At 49.2% G+C, this 19,744-nt stretch overlaps 1 protein-coding gene across 1 annotated transcript in view; it reads left to right on the plus strand.

Annotated features, from left to right (window-relative positions):
* Positions 1-19,744, plus strand: part of MAP6 (microtubule associated protein 6) — a gene marked incomplete at both ends in the record, with an annotated part of 86,694 nt that overhangs the window by 53,753 nt on the left and 13,197 nt on the right. The window contains 2 exons of the mRNA XM_082844538.1: positions 3,780-3,993; positions 6,311-6,507. Coding sequence (XP_082700664.1) covers positions 3,780-3,993; positions 6,311-6,507 — 411 coding nt within the window. The remainder of the gene's footprint in view (positions 1-3,779; positions 3,994-6,310; positions 6,508-19,744) is intronic.

Here is a 19,744-nt window from a genome sequence, read left to right on the forward strand (position 1 = left end):
TTCCATGTGGCTGGGGAAGGTTTTGTGGAGAGTTCAAAGAAAGTTCTAGGTAATAGAATTTGGGTTTAAACCTAACAGCCTGTTATAAGTACAGTGAACTTATTATGGGACTCATTAACACATCCCACGTGAAGATGATGTACCAAAGTCGTTCAAGACCAGGGTGACCAAGCTGTCCCCACAAGGACACGTCCCATGGTTAATGCTCACAGAGAGAAACTTACCAGCCCACAGGGGCCGCTGCAGAGAGAGAGAGAGAGAGAGAAAGCTGCAGAAGCTGGCCTGGGAGAAATGACCCAGAATCAGTGCTTGGGGCTAGTGTATACCTATCTCAGCCCTCATTCTGCAAGCAGGCAGGCAGGCAGGGGTGGGAGCAGAGAATCCGGGTTTCTGCCATCGTATTTTGGGAGCCAGGTTGTTACTGCTTTGGCTACTGGGAGATGCAGGCCAAGTATCAGGGCCCGAGGGTGGGAGGAAGGAAGGGAGTCCTGGCGCCTCAGGCAGGTAATGGGGCCCGAGCCCCAGAGGCAGCCCGGGCCAGCACTGGGCCTGTGTGTAGAGCCAAAATGGCTCAGAAGTCGGGTCACAGTAACTGGTTGAGTACAGAGGCGAATGGGGGGAGGAGGAGGAGGGAGGAGAGGCTCCAAGAGCAGCCTTGAAGCCGAGTAGGTGGCTGCCATTAACAGAATCAGGAGGGTCTCAACCCTCCTCCCAAACCCCCTCTCTTCCCAGGTTCCACGGCTCAGGGGGGTAGTGTCCCCACCCACAAACCCAAATATCTCTCCAAGCCTGGCCTCCCTCAGCTCAGCCATGTTCGAGTCCCGCCCATTTCCCTCGACTCAGTGCCGTGTTCCGTCCCCACTGCCACGATCCTGGTTCAGGTCTCCGCTTTCCTCCCGGCTCACTGCACATCCCTTCTGGCCTCCCACTCCACCCCTCCCCCTCTGTCCCCATTCGCACTGCTACCAAAGTTCTCTTCCCCAAGGAGAATCTGGCCGCACGCATCCATGGCTTTAACTCATCTGGCAACTTCTTGTTACAGTCCAGACCGTCCCCTTGACGTGGCTGGCAGGACCTTCATGACCTGCCCAGCCTCTCCTGTCCTTCCCCACCAAGCTTCAACCCAGCCGCCCGAGCTGCCCGCAGGTCCTCCTGGGGGGCCGGGCCTCTCGTGAGCCTCTTTGCGTGCCCCCCATTTTGCCTGGAAACCCGCCCCGCCACGTTCGGCCGGCTCCCTGTCAATCTCCATGACTCCTTCCAGAACCCACCCCCCAACTCCCGGGCTGGTGCAGGAGCTCCTCCCCTGTGCTCCCCACTCCCTTCTCCTTCATGGAGCCTATCTTATCGTCCTGGAGTAAACTCCAGTCCCTCCCTCTCCCACACCTTGAGTTCATCCTGCCAGGCAGACCTTAAGCACTCAGTAAATGTTTTATAAACGAATGAATAAATGAATGAATGAATGAGCGCAATGGAGCAGCGAGGGAATCCAGGAAGAGTAGACAACTTGGCAGGGGGACAAGATGATTTGGTTCTAGGGATGCTGAGTTTGAATTGGTGGGGCATTTAGATTGACATTCTTTTTTGTTTTTCCAGTATGCGGGCCCCTCACTGTTGTGGCCTCTCCCGTTGTGGAGCACAGGCTCCGGACGCGCAGGCTCAGTGGCCATGGCTCACGGGCCCAGCCGCTCCGCGGCATGTGGGATCTTCCCGGACCGGGGCACGAACCCGTGTCCCCTGCATCGACAGGCGGACTCTCAACCACTGCGCCACCAGGGAAGCCTGGTGGGGCATTTAGAAGTAGGTCCAACTGCACTGGAAAGGCAAGTCTAAAGCTTCGGGAGGATCTCTTAAGAAACTGTGGTCAGTCTGCTCACACATGAGCCAGTGCCCCTCAGAAGCTCAAATGACCAGGATATGGCTCAGTGTTACCAAACCAGCTTTATCAACTCAGAGGCCCTCAGAGCCTGAAGGGCATTATAAGGACATTGTCTGGTCAATTCTTTTTTTGACAGATGAGGAAACTAAGGCTCAGAGAGGGGAGGGGCCTGCTCAGCATCTACCTAGAGGCAGAGCTAGGGCTAGAATTCGTGTGTCTCCTTGGCAGCCTGAGCTCTCTCTACCGTCCCCTGTGGCCCGTTGTTTGTGGCACTCATGTCTGAGTCCTGAAGGAGGGAGTTACCATGAGGATGAGAGAGGGTGCTGGAGAGCCTCACTCCACAGATATTCGTACACTGGCTCTTCCTCTCCCACAGCACAGCTTCTCATGGCCCCAAATCAGGGGAAACTGACGAAGACCTCAGAGCCACAGAGCTTATGTATTGGATGTCTTGCACTCAACAATCAGGATGGACCCTGTGGCCTGCATCAGCAGTGACATTTATTTTACCCTGTTTTGAACACTGTCACCATCTACTCTCCAGTCCTGTAACAGATCAGATATGGCTAGAAACCAGGAGAGAGATTGCTATGAAGAAGCAAACTGACACACTGACTCAAAAAACACCAAACAGGGATCGTGTAGGGTAAGGACCAATAGCCATTCACACCAAACCCACCAAGACTCTCTTACACATCATGTATCCCAACACAAGTCCCCATGGTGACATCCGGTTGTGTTCAGTACATCTTGCTTATTTATGACCTGCAGGCATTTAGACATTTCATAAGGATTTTCATCTAAAGTGATTGAGATTGTTAAGGTTCAGGTAGCACAAGAAGCAAGCCCTCTGCTATTTTGAAGAGAAGTATTAACTTTAAAGATTCAGAGTTACAGAGCATCTTCATCATGACAAAGGAAGGAACAGAACTGGCTTTTTTTTTTTTTTTTGTAGTGTTCTTCTTTATTTTTAACATCTTTATTGGAGTATATTTGCTTTACAGTGTTGTGTTAGTTTCTGCTGTATAACAAAGTGAGTCAGATATATGTACACATATATCTCCATATCCCCTCCCTCTTGCATCTCCCTCCCACCCTCCATTTCCCACCCCTCTAGGTGGTCACAAAGCACCAAGCTGATCTCCCTGTGCTATGCGGCTGCTTCCCACTAGCTATCTATTGCACATTTGGTGTGTATATATGTCCATGCTACTCTCTCACTTCGTCCCAACTTACCCTTCCCCCTCCCCGTGTCCTCAAGTCCATTCTCTACGTCTGTGTCTTTATTCCTGTCCTGCCCCTAGGTTCTTCAGAACCTTTTTTTTTTTTTCTTAGATTCCATGTATATGTGTTAGCATACAGTATTGGTCTTTCTCTTTCTGACTTACTTCACTCTGTATGACAGTCTCAAGGTCCATCCACCTCACTACAAATAACTCAGTCAGAACTGGCACTTTTTCGTTTGGCCACAACGTACCAGGCACAATGTCCAACACGTTGTCTCGTTTAACAGTCACAGCTCTCTAACCTCACACACAGCAGCATTCGGTCATATGTGCTGAACTCATAAATGACTGAATGGATTGAGTTTTTTCAGCCTCATGTTAGGTATTGTGAAAATGAGGCCTAAAGATGAGAACTGCCTGTCCACGGTCACACAGTGGGAGCTGGGAGCCCGTGCTCTTTCTCTGAACTACTGCTGCTGTTGTCACAACCTGCCTCGACCGGGCAGGAAGGAACACTTACACTTACGCAGGAGGAGAGAGTGAGTTCACTCTTCAGCCACACATCAGTCAGCCCGACAAGCACTCACTGAGAACCCGCTGCGCTCGCCGCCCTGTGTGAGAGCACTGCTTCTGGGTATAGGATGTATCATATCACTGAGGCTTTCTTTGATTTGCAGGAATGAATTCAGAGCATGGACTGACATCAAGCCTGTGAAACCCATAAAAGCCAAGCCCCAGTACAAGCCCCCGGATGATAAGATGGCTCATGAGACCAGCTACAGCGCCCAGTTCAAAGGCGAGGCCAATAAGCCAACCCCAGCTGACAATAAGGTCATTGATCGCAGAAGAATACGCAGCCTCTACAGCGAGCCCTTCAAGGAACCGCCAAAGGTGAGACTGAACTTCTGGGGACCCATCAGCACTGTCTGGCATGGAGGGGTTAACTGCAGCAGAGATTGGTGGGGTGGGGAAGCGGGTACTGCCAACTCTGGCCCCGCCCCCAAGGGCTTCTTTAAAGCCCCTCCTTTCCTTCACAGCACACAGAGACAGAGGGGCTTCTTACCAGGGACCTTTGCTAAATTCAAAGTGAATTTTTAAAGGAACATTACCTAAAATGAAAACAGCTTAAAGACTGGTAGGTTTCCAGAGAACTAGCTTCTGATTTTGAGAAACGCCCCCCCCAAAATGGCAGAAAATCTCACATGAACCCTAAATCCCCTTGTCTTAAAATAACTGTGCTTTTGCCCCTGAAGTGCTGACCCAGCCTTGGAGGCTTCCTTGCCTGACTTCTTTCCCACCCAGCCCCTACCTCATCCTCAGCTCCAATCACTGGACACTTCTTTACCTCCCAAATCCCTAAACATCACCTGCCTTTTGTTATCCTTTCCCTCCAGCCAGCAGCAATTCTCAGTCTGTCACAATACACCTGCCACATCAGCTGCAAGATGTGTTCCAAGTAATTTGCTACTATAATAAACAGTTTGTGAATGATTTTCATTCCTAAGTAAGTTACAGTGGATTCAGGGATTTTCCAGTGACACCAGAGCTTTGCTTTATTTGCATCGCAATATGCATTCATGAGAGAGAATCATGTTGGAGACTCTGCTGCTGAGGCGGGAATCATACATGCCATAGCTTATTCTATGATGTCAAGCCATACGGAATTGTGCAATTATCAGCTCTCCTCTCTATAATAGCAGTAAAAGTCTGAAAACCTAAGAGCCTTTGCTCTGCTTTGCCCTAAAGTCTTGCAGTCAAGTGGAGTCTCCTCTTTGGCCCAGGACTGGTTTACAGGTAAGGCAACTACCCAACCCAGTTTGCCTGGACTACTCCAGATGAAGCGTTGAAAATTCCATATTCCATGAAAGCCCTCAGTCCTGGGCAAACCAGGACGATCGGTTACCTTATTTCCAGGTCAGGGGTGACTTGAAAACCCCTAGACTTCATTGAGTGGATGACCCAGCCTGTGAGGCCCAACATCATCTCCATCCACCTTCCACAGATGAAGTGGAACCCAGGACATGGGGTTGACTTTGGACAAAAGAAGATTCAAGTAGAGGAGCGAGGGAAGATTGGGGAAAGTAAATCCAGAGGTGGGTGGGAGGAGGGTGGCCTATTGAGGCATCATACCCAGTGGCCCAGAGTTCTTGAAAAAGAGAAGAAAAAACCATCTTCCAGGAATGAGGGGGCAGAACTGGCAGGAGGTAGCTTGGGGAGAGGGAAGTGGGCTTGAACAGCAGCCCTGGGGAAGACCGTCTGGGGAGCCAGCCAGCGGGGAGGAGGGGATGGCTGGACAGCGCTGAAGGCCTCACTGGGCGCGACTGCCCGCCCAAGCCTCTCAGTGAGGACGTTTGGGCACAGGAGCTCAGAAACAGGAAAGGCCGGCTCCTGCTGTGGTAGTAAACCGCCCAGAATCTCAGTGTCTTCCATCAACAAAGTTTATTTCTTTTTTATGTTTTGCGGTACGCGGGCCTCTCACTGTTGTGGCCTCTCCCGTCGTGGAGCACAGGCTCCGGATGCGCAGGCTCAGCGGCCATGGCTCACGGGCCCAGCCGCTCCGCGGCATGTGGGATCTTCCCGGACCAGGGCACGAACCCGTGTCCCCTGCATCGGCAGGCGGACTCTCAACCGCTGCGCCACCAGGGAAGCCCAACCAAGGTTTATTTCTTACCAGTATGGGCCCACCGTGGGTGGGCTGCAGCTCTCTTCCTCGGCACCTCTTCCATCTAGAACTGAGGGTGAAGAGCAGCCTCTCTGTGGCAGAGGAAAGGGGCACATCGGGAAGCACGGGCTGACTGTTGATCTTCTGTCTGGAAGTGACCCATCACCTCTGCTCACATCTCATTGCCTAAAGCCACTCACGTGCCTGCCTGAGTTGAGCAGGATGGTGAGGTACAGTCCTCCCGCGGTCAGGGGCAGCAGAGAGTGCATCACAGAACACAGTCCACCTGGCGGGGCCCGGGACGCAAGGGCTGGTGGCGGGAGCCAGTGTGGCCAGCGAGAGGGCGGCCAGAACGGCTGACCGGGGGCTTCAGAGGGGAGATGCCGGATGCCCTGGCGTCCCTGAAGAGGCTTTACACGCCATGCCCCTCCGAGTCCTGTGTTGTTACTGTTATCCTTTCACTAATCACGTCTTCTCTCTAAATTCGTCCTCCTACTCCCTCCCCTTCTGTGTTTCTGTTCGCCGTCTGTCTGTCTCTCCGTGCAGGTGGAGAAACCTAGTCTCCAGAGTTCCAAACCAAAAAAGACCTCAGCGAGCCATAAGCCCCAGAGGAAGGCCAAAGACAAGCAGGTGGTGTTGGGCCGGGCCTCCAAGAAAAAGAGCGCGGAGGGCGCCAGCGCTGCCCCGCCTGCTGACAAGGAGCAGAGCGCAGAGATGAACAATAAGCTGGCTGAGGCTAAAGAGTAATGCACTGCACTTCCCTTGCTTCTTCTCTTCCTTTTCTTTTTTCTTTTTCACTAACCAACAAAAAAGGCCACAAAATTGATTAGAGGCTTCCCATCTGCATGGGTCCTGAACGTCCTAGGAGCTCTTTGGTTTCTCTGAACAGACGGATCCTGTTTCAGAGACTGGGCGGCCTGCCTCCTGTGCAGATCTAGAGCAGGTCTGCACCACGGGCCCCTGGACCAGCCAGAGCCTGTGTGCAGGGCGGTGCCTCCTGGCGGGGGAGAATATACCTGCCGAGGGAGGCCCGGGGACCACAGGGGAACCGTCCTGGCGGTGCTTAGACATGAATGTAGGGCGTCCCCCTCCTGTTCCTCCCCAGGGTCTGTGCCAGTGATCAATTTTGAACTTTAGGTAAAAGTGTTCCTTTCCAAAACTCATGCGCTATAGAAGCTTGACCTGGGCTTCGGCAATTGACAAAATTTGTGGAAATATTTAACAAGCAAACAAAAATATTCTGGCCTTCATGTCAATAAAATGAGTTGCGTCTGTTAAGTTTAAGTAATTTTTTCATAGACTCTTCTGTTAGAAACACGTGACTGCATTTAGTTTCCTATCAGTGGGCTTTAAATCATATACCAAGTAAATGATGTGCCACTGATGACCAAAACTAGGCCAGGGCAGAAAGGTTAGGTGTTGTAGGTACACTCCAGACAGCATAGGAAGATGACGAAAATGAGGAGATTGTTTTCCTGTTAACTCTCCGCCTATCCAGTGCTGCAGATTTTGCAAAGTGACTGGTTACAGAGGACTGAGGAAGAAAGTTCAAGGTGTAAAGATAGTGTGTTTAGAATGTGGCTTTCTTGCTTCTGAGAAACACACAGCAGGAAGCAGATGTAGTGGCTACTGTGACAATGTTTACTGTTCCTGCCTGGGCTCTGCTTGCTCTGTTCCTCAGAGAGGACAGGAGATGCTGAACTTCAGGTTATGGGAAATTTCTGTGACTTAGCCTAAGACGAGGACAGTTCCCTGCTATGTGATTAGCAAGCATTTTTGACCTCATTTCTGAATAAAAGCAGCTCTCCCTGCATTGTGTGTCTCGTGTCTGTGTGGCCAAAGCTGCCAGTGGCAGCAGTGCCTCCTTAGCTGTGCTAGAGTTGTGCTGTAGGCATTAGCCAGGGAGCTGTGGAAAGACCCCACATACCTACTAGAAAAACTACATTTGCAAACCCCGTGGCGGCGTGTAGGTTGCGCGGTACTCTTTATTTCCCACGTCCCCAGGGTGCTTCCTGTCGCCGTCATTCTGAAATCGCTGGGCTGTTGTGTGACACCGGCCTCTGCTCAGGCGTACTTTTCTTTTGTAATAACAGTGGTAATGAGTGAAGTTCTCACGGTTCCCTACCTCAAAAGTCCCGTTAGGTCCTTCAAGTTGGAGGAAATAGAGCCTCCACGAGCTCTCTCATCTTCTGACCATTCAGGCAGCAAAATCCCCATTTACACCATTTTCTTTGTCACCTTTGGGCTGATTGAGAAGTCTCTTGCAAATTAATTGAGCCTGTGCTGTGCAGGCCCTATTTCCTAAGAGGACAGAACCTGCAGAAAGGAAGCGCTTGGCCAGGCCTCTCTGCCATCTTCCTTTCTGTCCCAGGGAAGGAACTGTGAGGAAGAAGTACTGAGGAAGGTAGAAAACGTTAGTGAGTTTCAGTGTTTATGGATCACAGATTTTGATGCCTAGCTGGAAAGGGCTAGAGTAGATCTCGGTACTGATTCAGGTATTTGCTATCTGATCTTAACAATAATCTCATGCTGAGAGCTCGGTCAGCATGATCTTAACTTTGTCCGGAGAATCTGCCAACGTATGTTCGTTCTCTTGAGATCTGGCATTCGTCAGACATGTTGAGGTTAGCCACGATTTGGATTTCTTCGTAGAATAGTCATCCATTTTTTTGCAGATCAAGTAAATCAAACTTTACGACGCACAGGCGACCATTCACTCAACATTCGCTTATTGGATGCCTGTGTGCCCGACACGGGGCCAGCTGTAGTGGGTAGCGTGTATAAATGTCTCCACCACGGCACAGCCAGGATACGTAGGACTCCACCCCTGTGTCTGATTCAAGTTTGTGTTGCCCCAATTGTAGAGTTAACCACCCACCTTGTGGCCCCAGGCACTGAGTTTCTTCCCTGCCCCACCTGACGTTTTAGATGACCTGTAGGATGTCTTTTCAGGCCTTTAGTCTCCCCATCTTTTTAGTGCCTCCAACTGAGAAAACCCTGTTGGTAGTTCGCTTTGACTCTTGAATGTGTCACTTCACTGGCAAGAAACCTCCTTTGATTTCTACTGTTTACAAATAAAACTCAGCCGGTCTAGTTCTGCATCCCAAACGCGCTGACTGAAACTGATTTCAGTTTCACAAGCAGTGTTTTAGTGTTGCCTTTCTGAAGGTGGCCAAGCTTCAAATGCCTGTTCGCCCCAGTTTTGTACACTTCCCTGTGGTTCCCTGAACTCCCCTGACAAAAGAGCTAGGACTGAAGCTTTCTCACCTTCTGCTTCACTCACCTGCAAAGATGATCCCTAAAGCTGTGCGTTGGGTCCTTAAAGCTTTTTGTTATCTGCTGGTGCTCCCGTTACGCCTTTGCCTCTCTCAAGGCAGACCGGAAGCGTCTGATTACGATTTTGTGGCCTGGGTTTTGTTGCGAACCACAGCTTGTCTATGTATGTGTAGCGCACACCTCTCTTGGTGCTATTTCATTCCTGCTGTTAGTAAGAAAATGACAAAAATATTCATGTATAGCCAATTGATTGTGACGTGCTTGTGGTCTGTGCTTGCTCAGAAAAACAGACAAACAGTTTTTCCAATTATAAATAAATGCTAAAGACGAACACCACTTTCTTGATCTTATTTCCTTGGTAAGGCCCAGCTGAGTAGGTGAAGGAACCAACTTTTGCCATTTGAGCCGCTCTCCACGAGATGAGCTGCACCCTGCAGTTTCTCTGGGGTTCTCCGTAACGCAGCTTGACTCTTGTAGATACTTGCCTCTCAGATACTAATTGCAAGCAGTCAGAGCTAAGTGTTGGGAAAGGCGACGATGGACCGGGAGACCCAGTGGCCAACAAGGTAGTGTAACGATCTGATCCCATGTAGCTGGGGGTGAGTGGCCAGCACCACCTCGCCACACTGGGAGGCCGGCCCCCGACCTCCACCCTCTTCCCGTCAACCCGCAGGACTGTCTGTGATGGCTTTTCTCCTCCCGAGAGATGGCAGAGATGCCTTCACTTATTTAATCTGGTCACTGTGGAGGCTCCACGCTCAGGGGCTGGCTCGCTGTGTGGGTGATGGCGTGACAGTCGGGTGTGCACCTAACACGGGGGTGTGGAAGCCGCCGTAAGGGAGTCCAAACAAGGTAACAACAGGCCAGGGAGCTGGGAGCTCAGATGGAAGACAGGATTCTTCCCACCGGGAGTGGGGAATCTGTAGTCTTCATGGGGGGGAACCTTGGCGAGTGGGTGGCATGTGGGTATGCGGGGCATGCAGGGGCAGGCCTACAGGCAGGAGGGCAGAAGGGTGGGCACCTCAGAGCCGGGGCCGAGGGTGCCCACTTGGATGTCCTTCTGCTGGAATGGGAGACAAAAGATTCTGTCCTTTGGGATCCCGCTTCCTTTTGCCAGTGCATGTTGACTGAATACCTCTCATGCGCCAGGCAGTGTGCTTGGAGCAGAGAAGCAGGATGGCTGAGACCCCACCTCCGATCACAGTGAAACATGAAGAAGGAGTCTGTTCTAGCAGATTCTGTGGGTCAGGGAGGACCTCAGTGGATGGGCAGGTGGCGACCAAGTGAACAGAGCCGGGTGGGGGGCGGCCAGTCATGACAGGCAGAAGGGCTGCAGGAGCAGAGATGTGGGAGCCCAATGCCAGGTGAGCTCAGTCCTTTGAGAGGGTCAGGGTGCCGTGGATGTCCTGGTGCCGTCGGGGGTGGGGTGGGGAGGTCACTAACCAGGGTCTCTATTCACACCCCCAGCTGTACCCCACCTGCGCATGCTCCTGCCATCGTGCTTCTCACCCTCACCCTCAAACCGGGCACCAGCCACAGGTCCTCTCTTGCTCTAGGCTGGGAGCTAGGCTGGGACTCATTCTGTTGCTGTTTCTCAAAATCTGGGCTTTGAGTAGGAGCCGTGGTAGGAATAATCAAGGATCGTGTATGTGGAACAAAACACTATATATTTGTTTTCCAGATGAACAGAAAGCATTCCACCCACCTGCCTGCTTTTGTATGAGGCAGAAAATGCAAAATACTGTCCAATAATAAAACATACCTAAAAGTATATTATTAGCTCTCTTTTGATCAGTTAAGAATTGTTTGATCAAAACTAGGGATTGAGAGATGAAAAGACAGGAGAAGTAGAAACAGGCAAAGAGAGAAGACACCCAGAAAACACACATGTATGAAGACACTGAGAATAACCCAGGAGAAGGTGAGACGCACTCAGAATCAAAGGGCAAGAATGGGCCGCGGAGAAGCAGGAAGGTGGGAACCACCCCGTGGTCAGGCTCACCTGGAGCCTCAGCCTCACTTCCGCTGTGCTCCCTGATGCTGCCCAAGCCCAGGAGGCGAATCTCCACCCCTCACTATCATCACCTCCCTGAAACAGCAAATGAAGTCAAAACCAGCCTCTAGTTTTAAAATAGGTCCCCACTGCTACATTCATTATAAGCGTAGTTTAATCCTTCCTTAGAGTTTGTGTTCTTAGTGAAGTTCTTCCCTCATTTTTTTTTGCCACTAGGGTTTAAAAATGCACAGCCTGCTTCCCATAGATTCAGGGAGTGTCAAGCGGACGCCCTCTGTGTGCGGACTCCCTCTATGAGCATCACGGTTTCAAGACCCTCTCCCTACTAAAATGCTTAGAGCAGTTTACATTTTCAGGACCTCAGGTATAAGAAGTTTCTTTCAGGATGTAGACCGTGGACCATCTACAGTTAAGGGGAGACCTAGAGCAGCCCCACCGGAGGCCCACAGGGCAGGGACAGCAGCAGGGACAGCCGAGCCAAGACAGGAGAGGCAGCTGTTTCCAACCAATGGAACCAACCCTGCTCGGCTTCCCCTCGTGCAGAACCCGGCACGTGATCCCAAGCTCTCCATCCCACTGCCACTGATGCATCGATCCTCATGACACCTAGACCATCCTAGAATAGCTTTAATAACAGAGTTGCCATCCTTACATATTTTCTTCCTTAGCATGTGAATACGGGTTAACAGTGGCGGTGCCCATAGGCCTTTACCAGGTTCATGGATGGACGTCGGTGGCAGCTATGCCAGTCTGTGTCTTTCACTAAACACAGACTGTCCTCCTCTAAAAATTGGGACACGAATACCCACCTCATATGAGAGGAGTGAGGACGAAATGACTTGATGGCTCTAGGGAACCCATAGTGGACACTAAATAGAGCCCATTTCAGGCCCCTCTGCCTTCCCTGTACAGTACTTGAAAGGTCTGTGTTCTCTGTCTTTTTGATAATTACTCTGACAATAGATGAAGCTGATTGAGGCAAACACTGATCAAGAAGAACACTTTTAAAGAATCCCAGCTACTGAATTACCTTGAGTTCACAAACCTAAGCAGTAATATTCTAAGAATTTATAACTACTGATTGCTTACGAAGCCTTTCTTTCTGTGCAGTCCCGCTGAGCCCTCCTGATGTAGTGGAGCAGGTGTTTGCACCAGGTGACAGACAGGAGAGGGAAGCTCAGGGAGGAGGGTGTGTGCCAGCTGCACCTGGCTGCTCCACAGCCTGGGCTGCTTCTCCCTTTCACCCAAGGGAGGAGGCCGGCCTGAAGGGAGTCAGGTTTCAGATGAGTTGGACTCCTAAGCTATATCCTCACCTCGAGGTGCCCTGTCTGCTTGGGCAAACTGCAGGCTCACCTAGGATCCCCTCTAAGTCTTGGGAACCAGATACAAATGAGGGGAAGTAAGAGTTGGGTCAGGTTTTCACACACAACTGGCTCAAACCTCCTGAATGAATTGACCAATTGTCTCAGCCAAATATATAGGTTTTCTCCTTTGGGTGCTAAATTAACTGACTGGGTTACTGAATACAGAATGATCCAACTGTTTTCATTCATAAGAAATATACTTGGTACTAGAGATACCAAGATAAAACAGGTGCCCAAACCTGACACTGGAGGTGTTGGATCAGAGACCGCCAGCTTGTGCATTTTATTTCAAACAGTGGAACCGAGCTTAACTCTCTGTCCCTTGTCCTCATATAAGTGGCCCCCAGTCGCTTGTTAATTTGGTATTGTGTATATCTATTTCAACCTGGACATCTTACCTGGGGCCAAGGGAGCTTCAGATGCTGAGATACGCAAATTACCGCCACTGGTACTGGTTTAAGCTGCCGGAGGGATCTTTAGAACATGCAGTTCTGACCATGTCACGCCCTGCTTTAAACCGTCCGTGGGTTCCTCTCTCGGCCTGCAGAAGCTTATGTCTGCTCAGCGCACCATGCTGCTTCTCACCTCCATGCTTTACCCACGCTCACCCACCTGCTCAGATTGCCCTTCTCCTGCTTCTCCACCTGGCTAACTCATCCTTCAAGACTCCGCTCAGGGGACAGCTCCAGGAAGCCTTTCCCGCACCTCCCAGGCTGGGTAAGATGCTCCCTGTGTGTTCTTCATCGTGGAACTTAGCACACGTACTGTGTCATCTGCTCATATGTGTGTGTGTGTCCCCCCCCCCCCACTAGACTATGCTCCCCCAGGGCAAAGACCCTGTCCTTCTGCTCATCTTTGTAGCCCTAGCTCCCAGCCCATTGTCTTCCACAGATAATGTCTTCTATAGTGTTTGCTGAATGAACAGTGAGCGAATGAATGACTGATGATATTCGCCATCTGCCTCCATAGGCACCACTGAGCCTCCGCAAGGCTTCATTCTGCCTAGTAACTGGCTCTGCTCACAAGACAGGGCTGGTTTCAAGAAAGGTCACAGCAACGGCTGAGCACAGAGGAGTCAACCGCTGCTTTTATAATGGCCAGCCTCCGGGCCAGCCTCCTCTGTACGTCATGTGGCCACTTTTTCTAAACAGTCCTGACTTCATAAAATCATAGACTCGTGGTTAGAGGGTAATCTTAAGAGGCTGGCTGAGCCCAGCCCCTGCCCAGTGCAGAGCTGCTAACTCCGTGATGGCAGAGGCATCGTCCAGGGGCATGTCTTAGCAACAAGGGCTGGGAATTAGAGCCAGCAGGCCTGGTTCTAAATCCAAGCTCTACTAGTTAGTAGCTGTGTAACCTTGGCTGAATTTCTTACTTTCTTTGAGCCTCAAAGAAATAACAAGAATACAAGTATCAACCACTACCCAGACCTATACGACTCCCAAATTCAGAAGGTAGGAGTTTGGTCAGCAAGGAGTATAGTGTGACCTGAATCTGTTTGGTTCCAGAGTGTGGGTAGCAGGTGGTAAGAGGTCTGATCACAGAAAATCCTGTTTGTGCTTCAGAGGACTATTATGAGGGCCCCGTAAGGGTGCATACGAAGGCCTCTGTGAACTGTAAGTGGAACACCCTTGTCACAGTTCACTTTACGGGTAATTTGCTCACCACCACTTCCCAGTTACTTACCACCCTTAGTCCCAACGGAGTGGTGGTGGCTGGAGCTACACGTGGCAAAGCCACTCTCTCTGCCACACAACAGCTTGAGATGATGCCCCTCTAGTACTGGCTCTTGCTGCCCCCTCGCCTTCCCAGCCCTTCCCCAGCCCCTCCTCCCTGAGCACCTTATTAATCAACCTCCTGGTGCAGATTCCATTTCTGCAATTACACGGTCATTTTCATCGATCCCCTCTGGACACACCAAACCAATTTTTGATTAATGGCTCAAGATCCCATCCTTTGCTTTAGATGGGGTAGGGGGAAGGACAAAGATTGATTTGCAAGTTCCCAGATAGACAAGGACTGAGCCATTACTGTCTGGCAGCCTTAGTCCAGAACTTCACTTTTTTTTTTTTTTTTTAACATCTTTATCGGAGTATAATTGCTTTACAATGGTGTGTTAGTTTCTGCTTTATAACAAAGTGAATCAGCTATATGTATACATATATCCCCATATCTCCTCCCTCTTGCGTCTCCCTCCCTCCCACCCTCCCCATCCCACCCCTCTAGGTGGTCACAAAGCACCGAGCTGATCTCCCTGTGGTATGCGGCTGCTTCCCACTAGCTTTCGGTTTTACATTTGGTACTGTATATATGTCCATGCCACTCTCTCACTTTGTCCCAGCTTACCATTGCCCCTCCCCATGTTCTCAAGTCCATTCTCTAATAGGTCTGTGTCTTTATTCCCATCCTGCCCCTAGGTTCTTCATAACCATTCTTTTTTATATTTCGTATATATGTATTAGCATATGGTATTTGTTTTTCTCTTTCTGACTTACTTCACTCTGTATGACAGACTCTAGGTCCATCCACCTCACTACAAATAACTCAATTTCATTTCTTTTTATGGCTGAGTAATATTCCATTTGTGTATATGTGCCACATCTTCTTTATCCATTCATCTGTCGATGGACACTTAGGTTGTTTCCATGTCCTGACTATTGTAAATAGAGCTGCAATGAACATTGTGGTACATGACTCTTTTTGAATTATGGTTTTCTCAGGGTATATGCCCAGTAGTGGGATTGCTGGGTCTTATGATAGTTCTATTTTTAGTTTTTTAAGGAACCTCCATACTGTTCTCCATAGTGGCTGTATCAATTTACATTCCCACCAACAGGGCAAGAGGGTTCCCTTTTCTCCACACTCTCTCCAGCATTTATTCTTGGTAGATTTTTTGATGATGGCCATTCTGACTGGTGGGAGGTGATACCTCATTGTAGTTTTGATTTGCATTTCTCTAATGATTAGTGATGTTGAGCATCCTTTCGTGTGTTTGTTGGCCATCTGTATATCTTCTTTGGAGAAATGTCTATTTAGGTCTTCTGCCCGTGTTTGGATTGGGTTGTTTGTTTTTTTGATATTGAGCTGCATGAGCTCAATATGGAGACTTGGGAGATTTTGGAGTAAATTTTGGAGATTAATCCTTTGTCAGTTGCTTCATTTGCAAATATTTTCTCCCATTCTGAGGGTTGTCTTTTGGTCTTGTTTATGGTTTCCTTTGCTGTGCAAAAGCTTTGAAGTTTCATTAGGTCCCATTTGTTTATTTTTGTTTTTATTTCCATTTCTCTAGGAGGTGGGTCAAAAAGCATCTTGCTGTGCTTTCTGTCATAGAGTGTTAATGCCTATGTTTTCCTCTAAGAGTTTGATAGTTTCTGGCCTTGCATTTAGGTCTTTAATCCATTTTGAGCTTATTTTTGTATATGGTGTTATGGAGTGATCTAATCTCATACTTCTACATGTACCTGTCCAGTTTTCCCAGCACCATTTATTGAAGAGGCTGTCCTTTCTCCACTGTACATTCCTGCCTCCTTTATCAAAGATAAGGTGACCATATGTGCGTGGGTTTATCTCTGGGCTTTCTATCCTGTTCCATTGATCTGCATATCTGTTTTTGTGCCAGTACGATACTATCTTGATTACTGTAGCTTTGTAGTATAGTCTGAAGTCAGGGAGCCTGATTCCTCCAGCTCCGTTTTTCGTTCTCCAGATTGCTTTGGCTATTCGAGGTCTTTTGTGTTTCCATACAAATTGTGAAATTTTTTGTTCTAGTTCTGTGAAAAATGCCAGTGGTAGTTTGATAGGGATTGCATTGAATCCGTAGATTGCTTTCGGTAGTATAGTCATTTTCACAATGTTGGTTCTTCCAATCCAAGAACATGGTATATCTCTCCGTCTGTTTGTATCATCTTTAATTTCTTTCATCAGTGTCTTATAGTTTTCTGCATACAGGTGTTTTGTCTCCTTAAGTAGGTTTATTCCTAGGTATTTTATTCTTTTTGTTGCAATGGTAAATGAGAGTGTTTCCTTAATTTCTCTTTCAGATTTTTCATCATTAGTGTATAGGAATGCAAGAGATTTCTGTGCATTAATTTTGTATCCTACTACTTTACCAAATTCATTGATTTGCTCTAGTAGTTTTCTGGTAGCATCTTTAGGATTCTCTAGGTATAGTATCATGTCATCTGCAAACAGTGACAGCTTTACTTCTTCTTTTCCGATTTGGATTCCTTTTATTTCTTTTTCTTCTCTGATTGCTGTGGCTAAAGCTTCCAAAACTATGTTGAATAATAGTGGTGAGAGCGGATAACCTTGTCTTGTTCCTGATCTTAGAGGAAGTGATTTCAGTTTTTCACCATTGAGAACGATGTTGGCTGTGGATTTGTCATATATGGCCTTTATTATGTTCAGGTAAGTTCCCTCTATGCCTGCTTTTTGGAGGGGTTTTCATCATAAATCGGTGTTGAATTTTGTCGAAAGCTTTTTCTGTATCTATTGAGATGATCATATGATTTTTTCTCCTTCGGTTTGTTAATATGGTGTATCACCTTGACTGATTTGTGTATGCTGAAGAATCCTTGCATTCCTGGGGTAAACCCCACTTGATCATGGTGTATGATCCTTTTAATGCAGAACTTCACATTTTTAAAAGCGTCATTAGCAAGATTGTCAGATTCATGGCAGCTCATCGAGACAGTCAACTATGCCCCTGACTTTGCCTTCTTGGTGTTAAAACAACCAAGGGAGCTTTTAAAATATTTTTTATACAAATGGGAATTTATTTAGTTCTTAGGAGGTTATATCCAGAAAAGGTATTTACCAGCAAAAATGTAAAAAGGAAAACGCAGGGACTTCCCTGGTGGTCCAGTGGTTAAGACTCCGTGCTTCCACTGCAGGGGGCATGGGTTCGATCCCTGGTCAGGGAACTAAGATCCCACATGCCACGCATGGCGTGGCCAAAAAATAAATAAAGTAAAAAGTTTTTAAAGAAAGAAAGAAAAAGCAACAACAACACAGGGCAGAAAACAAAACTATCTAGCTATGTACTGCAACCATCTCCCTGTACTTCAGGAGAACACATCTTCCCACAGGGGACCTGGAGTGGTGGAGAAAAATCCGAACTAGGAATCTGCCCCAGCTATCTGGTGCCACTTCTGTAAAATGCAGAGATGGCACAACCTAGGGGAAGGGAAGGAGCATTTATTTGACCTTTACACAGTTGTTCGCATTTAATCCTCACAATAGGGCTAGAGAGTCTGTTGTAGGCATCATCCCCATTCACAGATAAACAAGTCAAGACTAGGTGATTAAATAACAAAGTCACACAACTTGTAAGTGGTGAGCCAGGATTTGGAGCCTGGTTTGGGTGACTGAAACCCATTCCTTGTCCAGTACTTGGGACCATCTCTAGGATTCCTACTGTAAAGAATTCCTGAAAGGGCAGTCTCTTCATCCTCTCTCTTCCTTGCTCCAAAACCTTCAGTGACCCTAAGTATTCTCATCATCTTTGGAAAGTGAGTCAGATGAAGGTCACAGATGCTGAGTTTGATCAGCACAGTTACTACCTCCTACCCACCCCCCTCCACCCAGAATTAAGCCTTGTGTTGGCAGCCATTTTTTTAGCCATGGTCCTAGCTGCTCTTCCTGTGCAAATGAGCCATATCTGGGTGGACTCCCTTTGTAGCCCCGGGCTGGTAGACTGGCTGGCAGCCATACAGGTAGGGTTTACAGGTGTGGGTGCAGATGGGCACTCTTAGACCAGGATGCCCCTGTTTTCTGAGACGATTTTCTTTGCCAGGGTCTGCTGAACACCAGGAGGTAAACCAGGGAGGTCCTCATGTAGTGGATGCGGGAAGGGCTGAGGCAAAGGGGGATTGGTTGTTGGAGTCCCAGAGGGGCAACTCTCAGGAGAAACAGTTGGGAGCTCGAAACTGGGGACCTGCAGAGGTCAATGGCTCCAGCCTCCTGGACCAGGCAGAACCAGTCAGAGTCATGTCAAGCCAGACCCGGTTCAGACCTCAGCAGACAAATTTGGAATATCTATGGTTGAAGTCACACCCCTGAGGGATACTGTTGTAAAAAGGAAAGAGCTTAACCAAAAGTCTGTCATCCTCAGTTAAGGTCTTAACGTTGCCACCGACTCACTATGTGACCCTTCAGAGCCCCGCTTCCACCTCTGGAAAGTGGGGGCACGAGTGACCCCTGTCTGCCTGGGTGACGGGCTGCTGTGAGAATACAATGTGCCACATTGAATGTAAAGTCCTCTTAGAAAACCATAAAGAGAGCTTACAGTTTGGGAGGACAAAAAAGGTGCTAAGGCAGTTAAGAATAGGAAAGCATTTGTGTGTCTTGTAAATGCAGTTGTTAGAGTTTGATCTTGTGTGAGCTTTTGTTTTTAATCTTCCCATTTGGGGTGCAGGCCTCCTGTATGTGCCAGCCCTATGCCAGGGTGCTCTGGCTCTCCACTCTCGTCAGTAGCCTGGCACTGAGTAGGCATTTATTAAATGTTTTTTGTGGAAAGATGGAGGGAGTAAAGAGGAGGGGAGGGCGAAGGGTGGGGAAGGAAAGAGGGAGGGAGGGAAAGACAGAGGAAAGAGAGTGAAGCAGACATGGTCTCTGCCCTAAAGAACCCCAGTCTGGAGAGGCAGCTACAGAACGGTAGGCAGCTCATCTGATGGAGGCTGCTGTGATGGGGCGAGGGGATGGGGACAGAGGGGGCTGCGGGGACATAGGAGAAGGAGTACTCGACCCCTGGAGGTGGAGGGTCAGGGTGATCTCCCTGAGGGAGTAACCCCGGACCTGAACCTTTAGTTGCTGAGGGCGTTACTAGGCAGATGGGCAGTGGTGCTGGGCAACAGCACTGACGTGCCTTAGAGAGAGCTGCCGAGGGCCGTATCAGTAGAGGTGCCAGGGTGGAGGTGGCGGGTGCTGCTTCTTGGAGACTGTAACTGCGACATCCCTTTCAGTTCTGGGGGCACACTTTCCAAGGGAGGGGAGCCAACGGAGATGTGCAGTGAGGAGAGCGGTCAGAACGGTGAGGGCTCTGAGCTGTTGGGGGACATGCGTTGCCCAGAGAAGCCAGGAATATCTTCAGATATCAGTCCTGGGTCAGGCAGCATGGCATTCTCTGGAAGGGTGGCCCCACAGCACAGAACCCGGATCAGGGCAGGGACACAGGGAATGGAGCTGACAGAAATACAGGCTTCTGTTCAGGGTCCAGGCTACAGAGGGTGGGCTGCCTCACCCGGCTGTGTGGTCCTGACCCCCCCGCACCCCCCCCCCCCCCACCGGGGTAGCGCAGGCAGAGGCTGGGGCCAGCCAGCGGGAGACAGC

This window comes from Leucopleurus acutus (assembly GCF_964270905.1).
Source record: "Leucopleurus acutus genome assembly, chromosome: 8".
Lineage (NCBI taxonomy): Eukaryota > Metazoa > Chordata > Mammalia > Artiodactyla > Delphinidae > Leucopleurus > Leucopleurus acutus.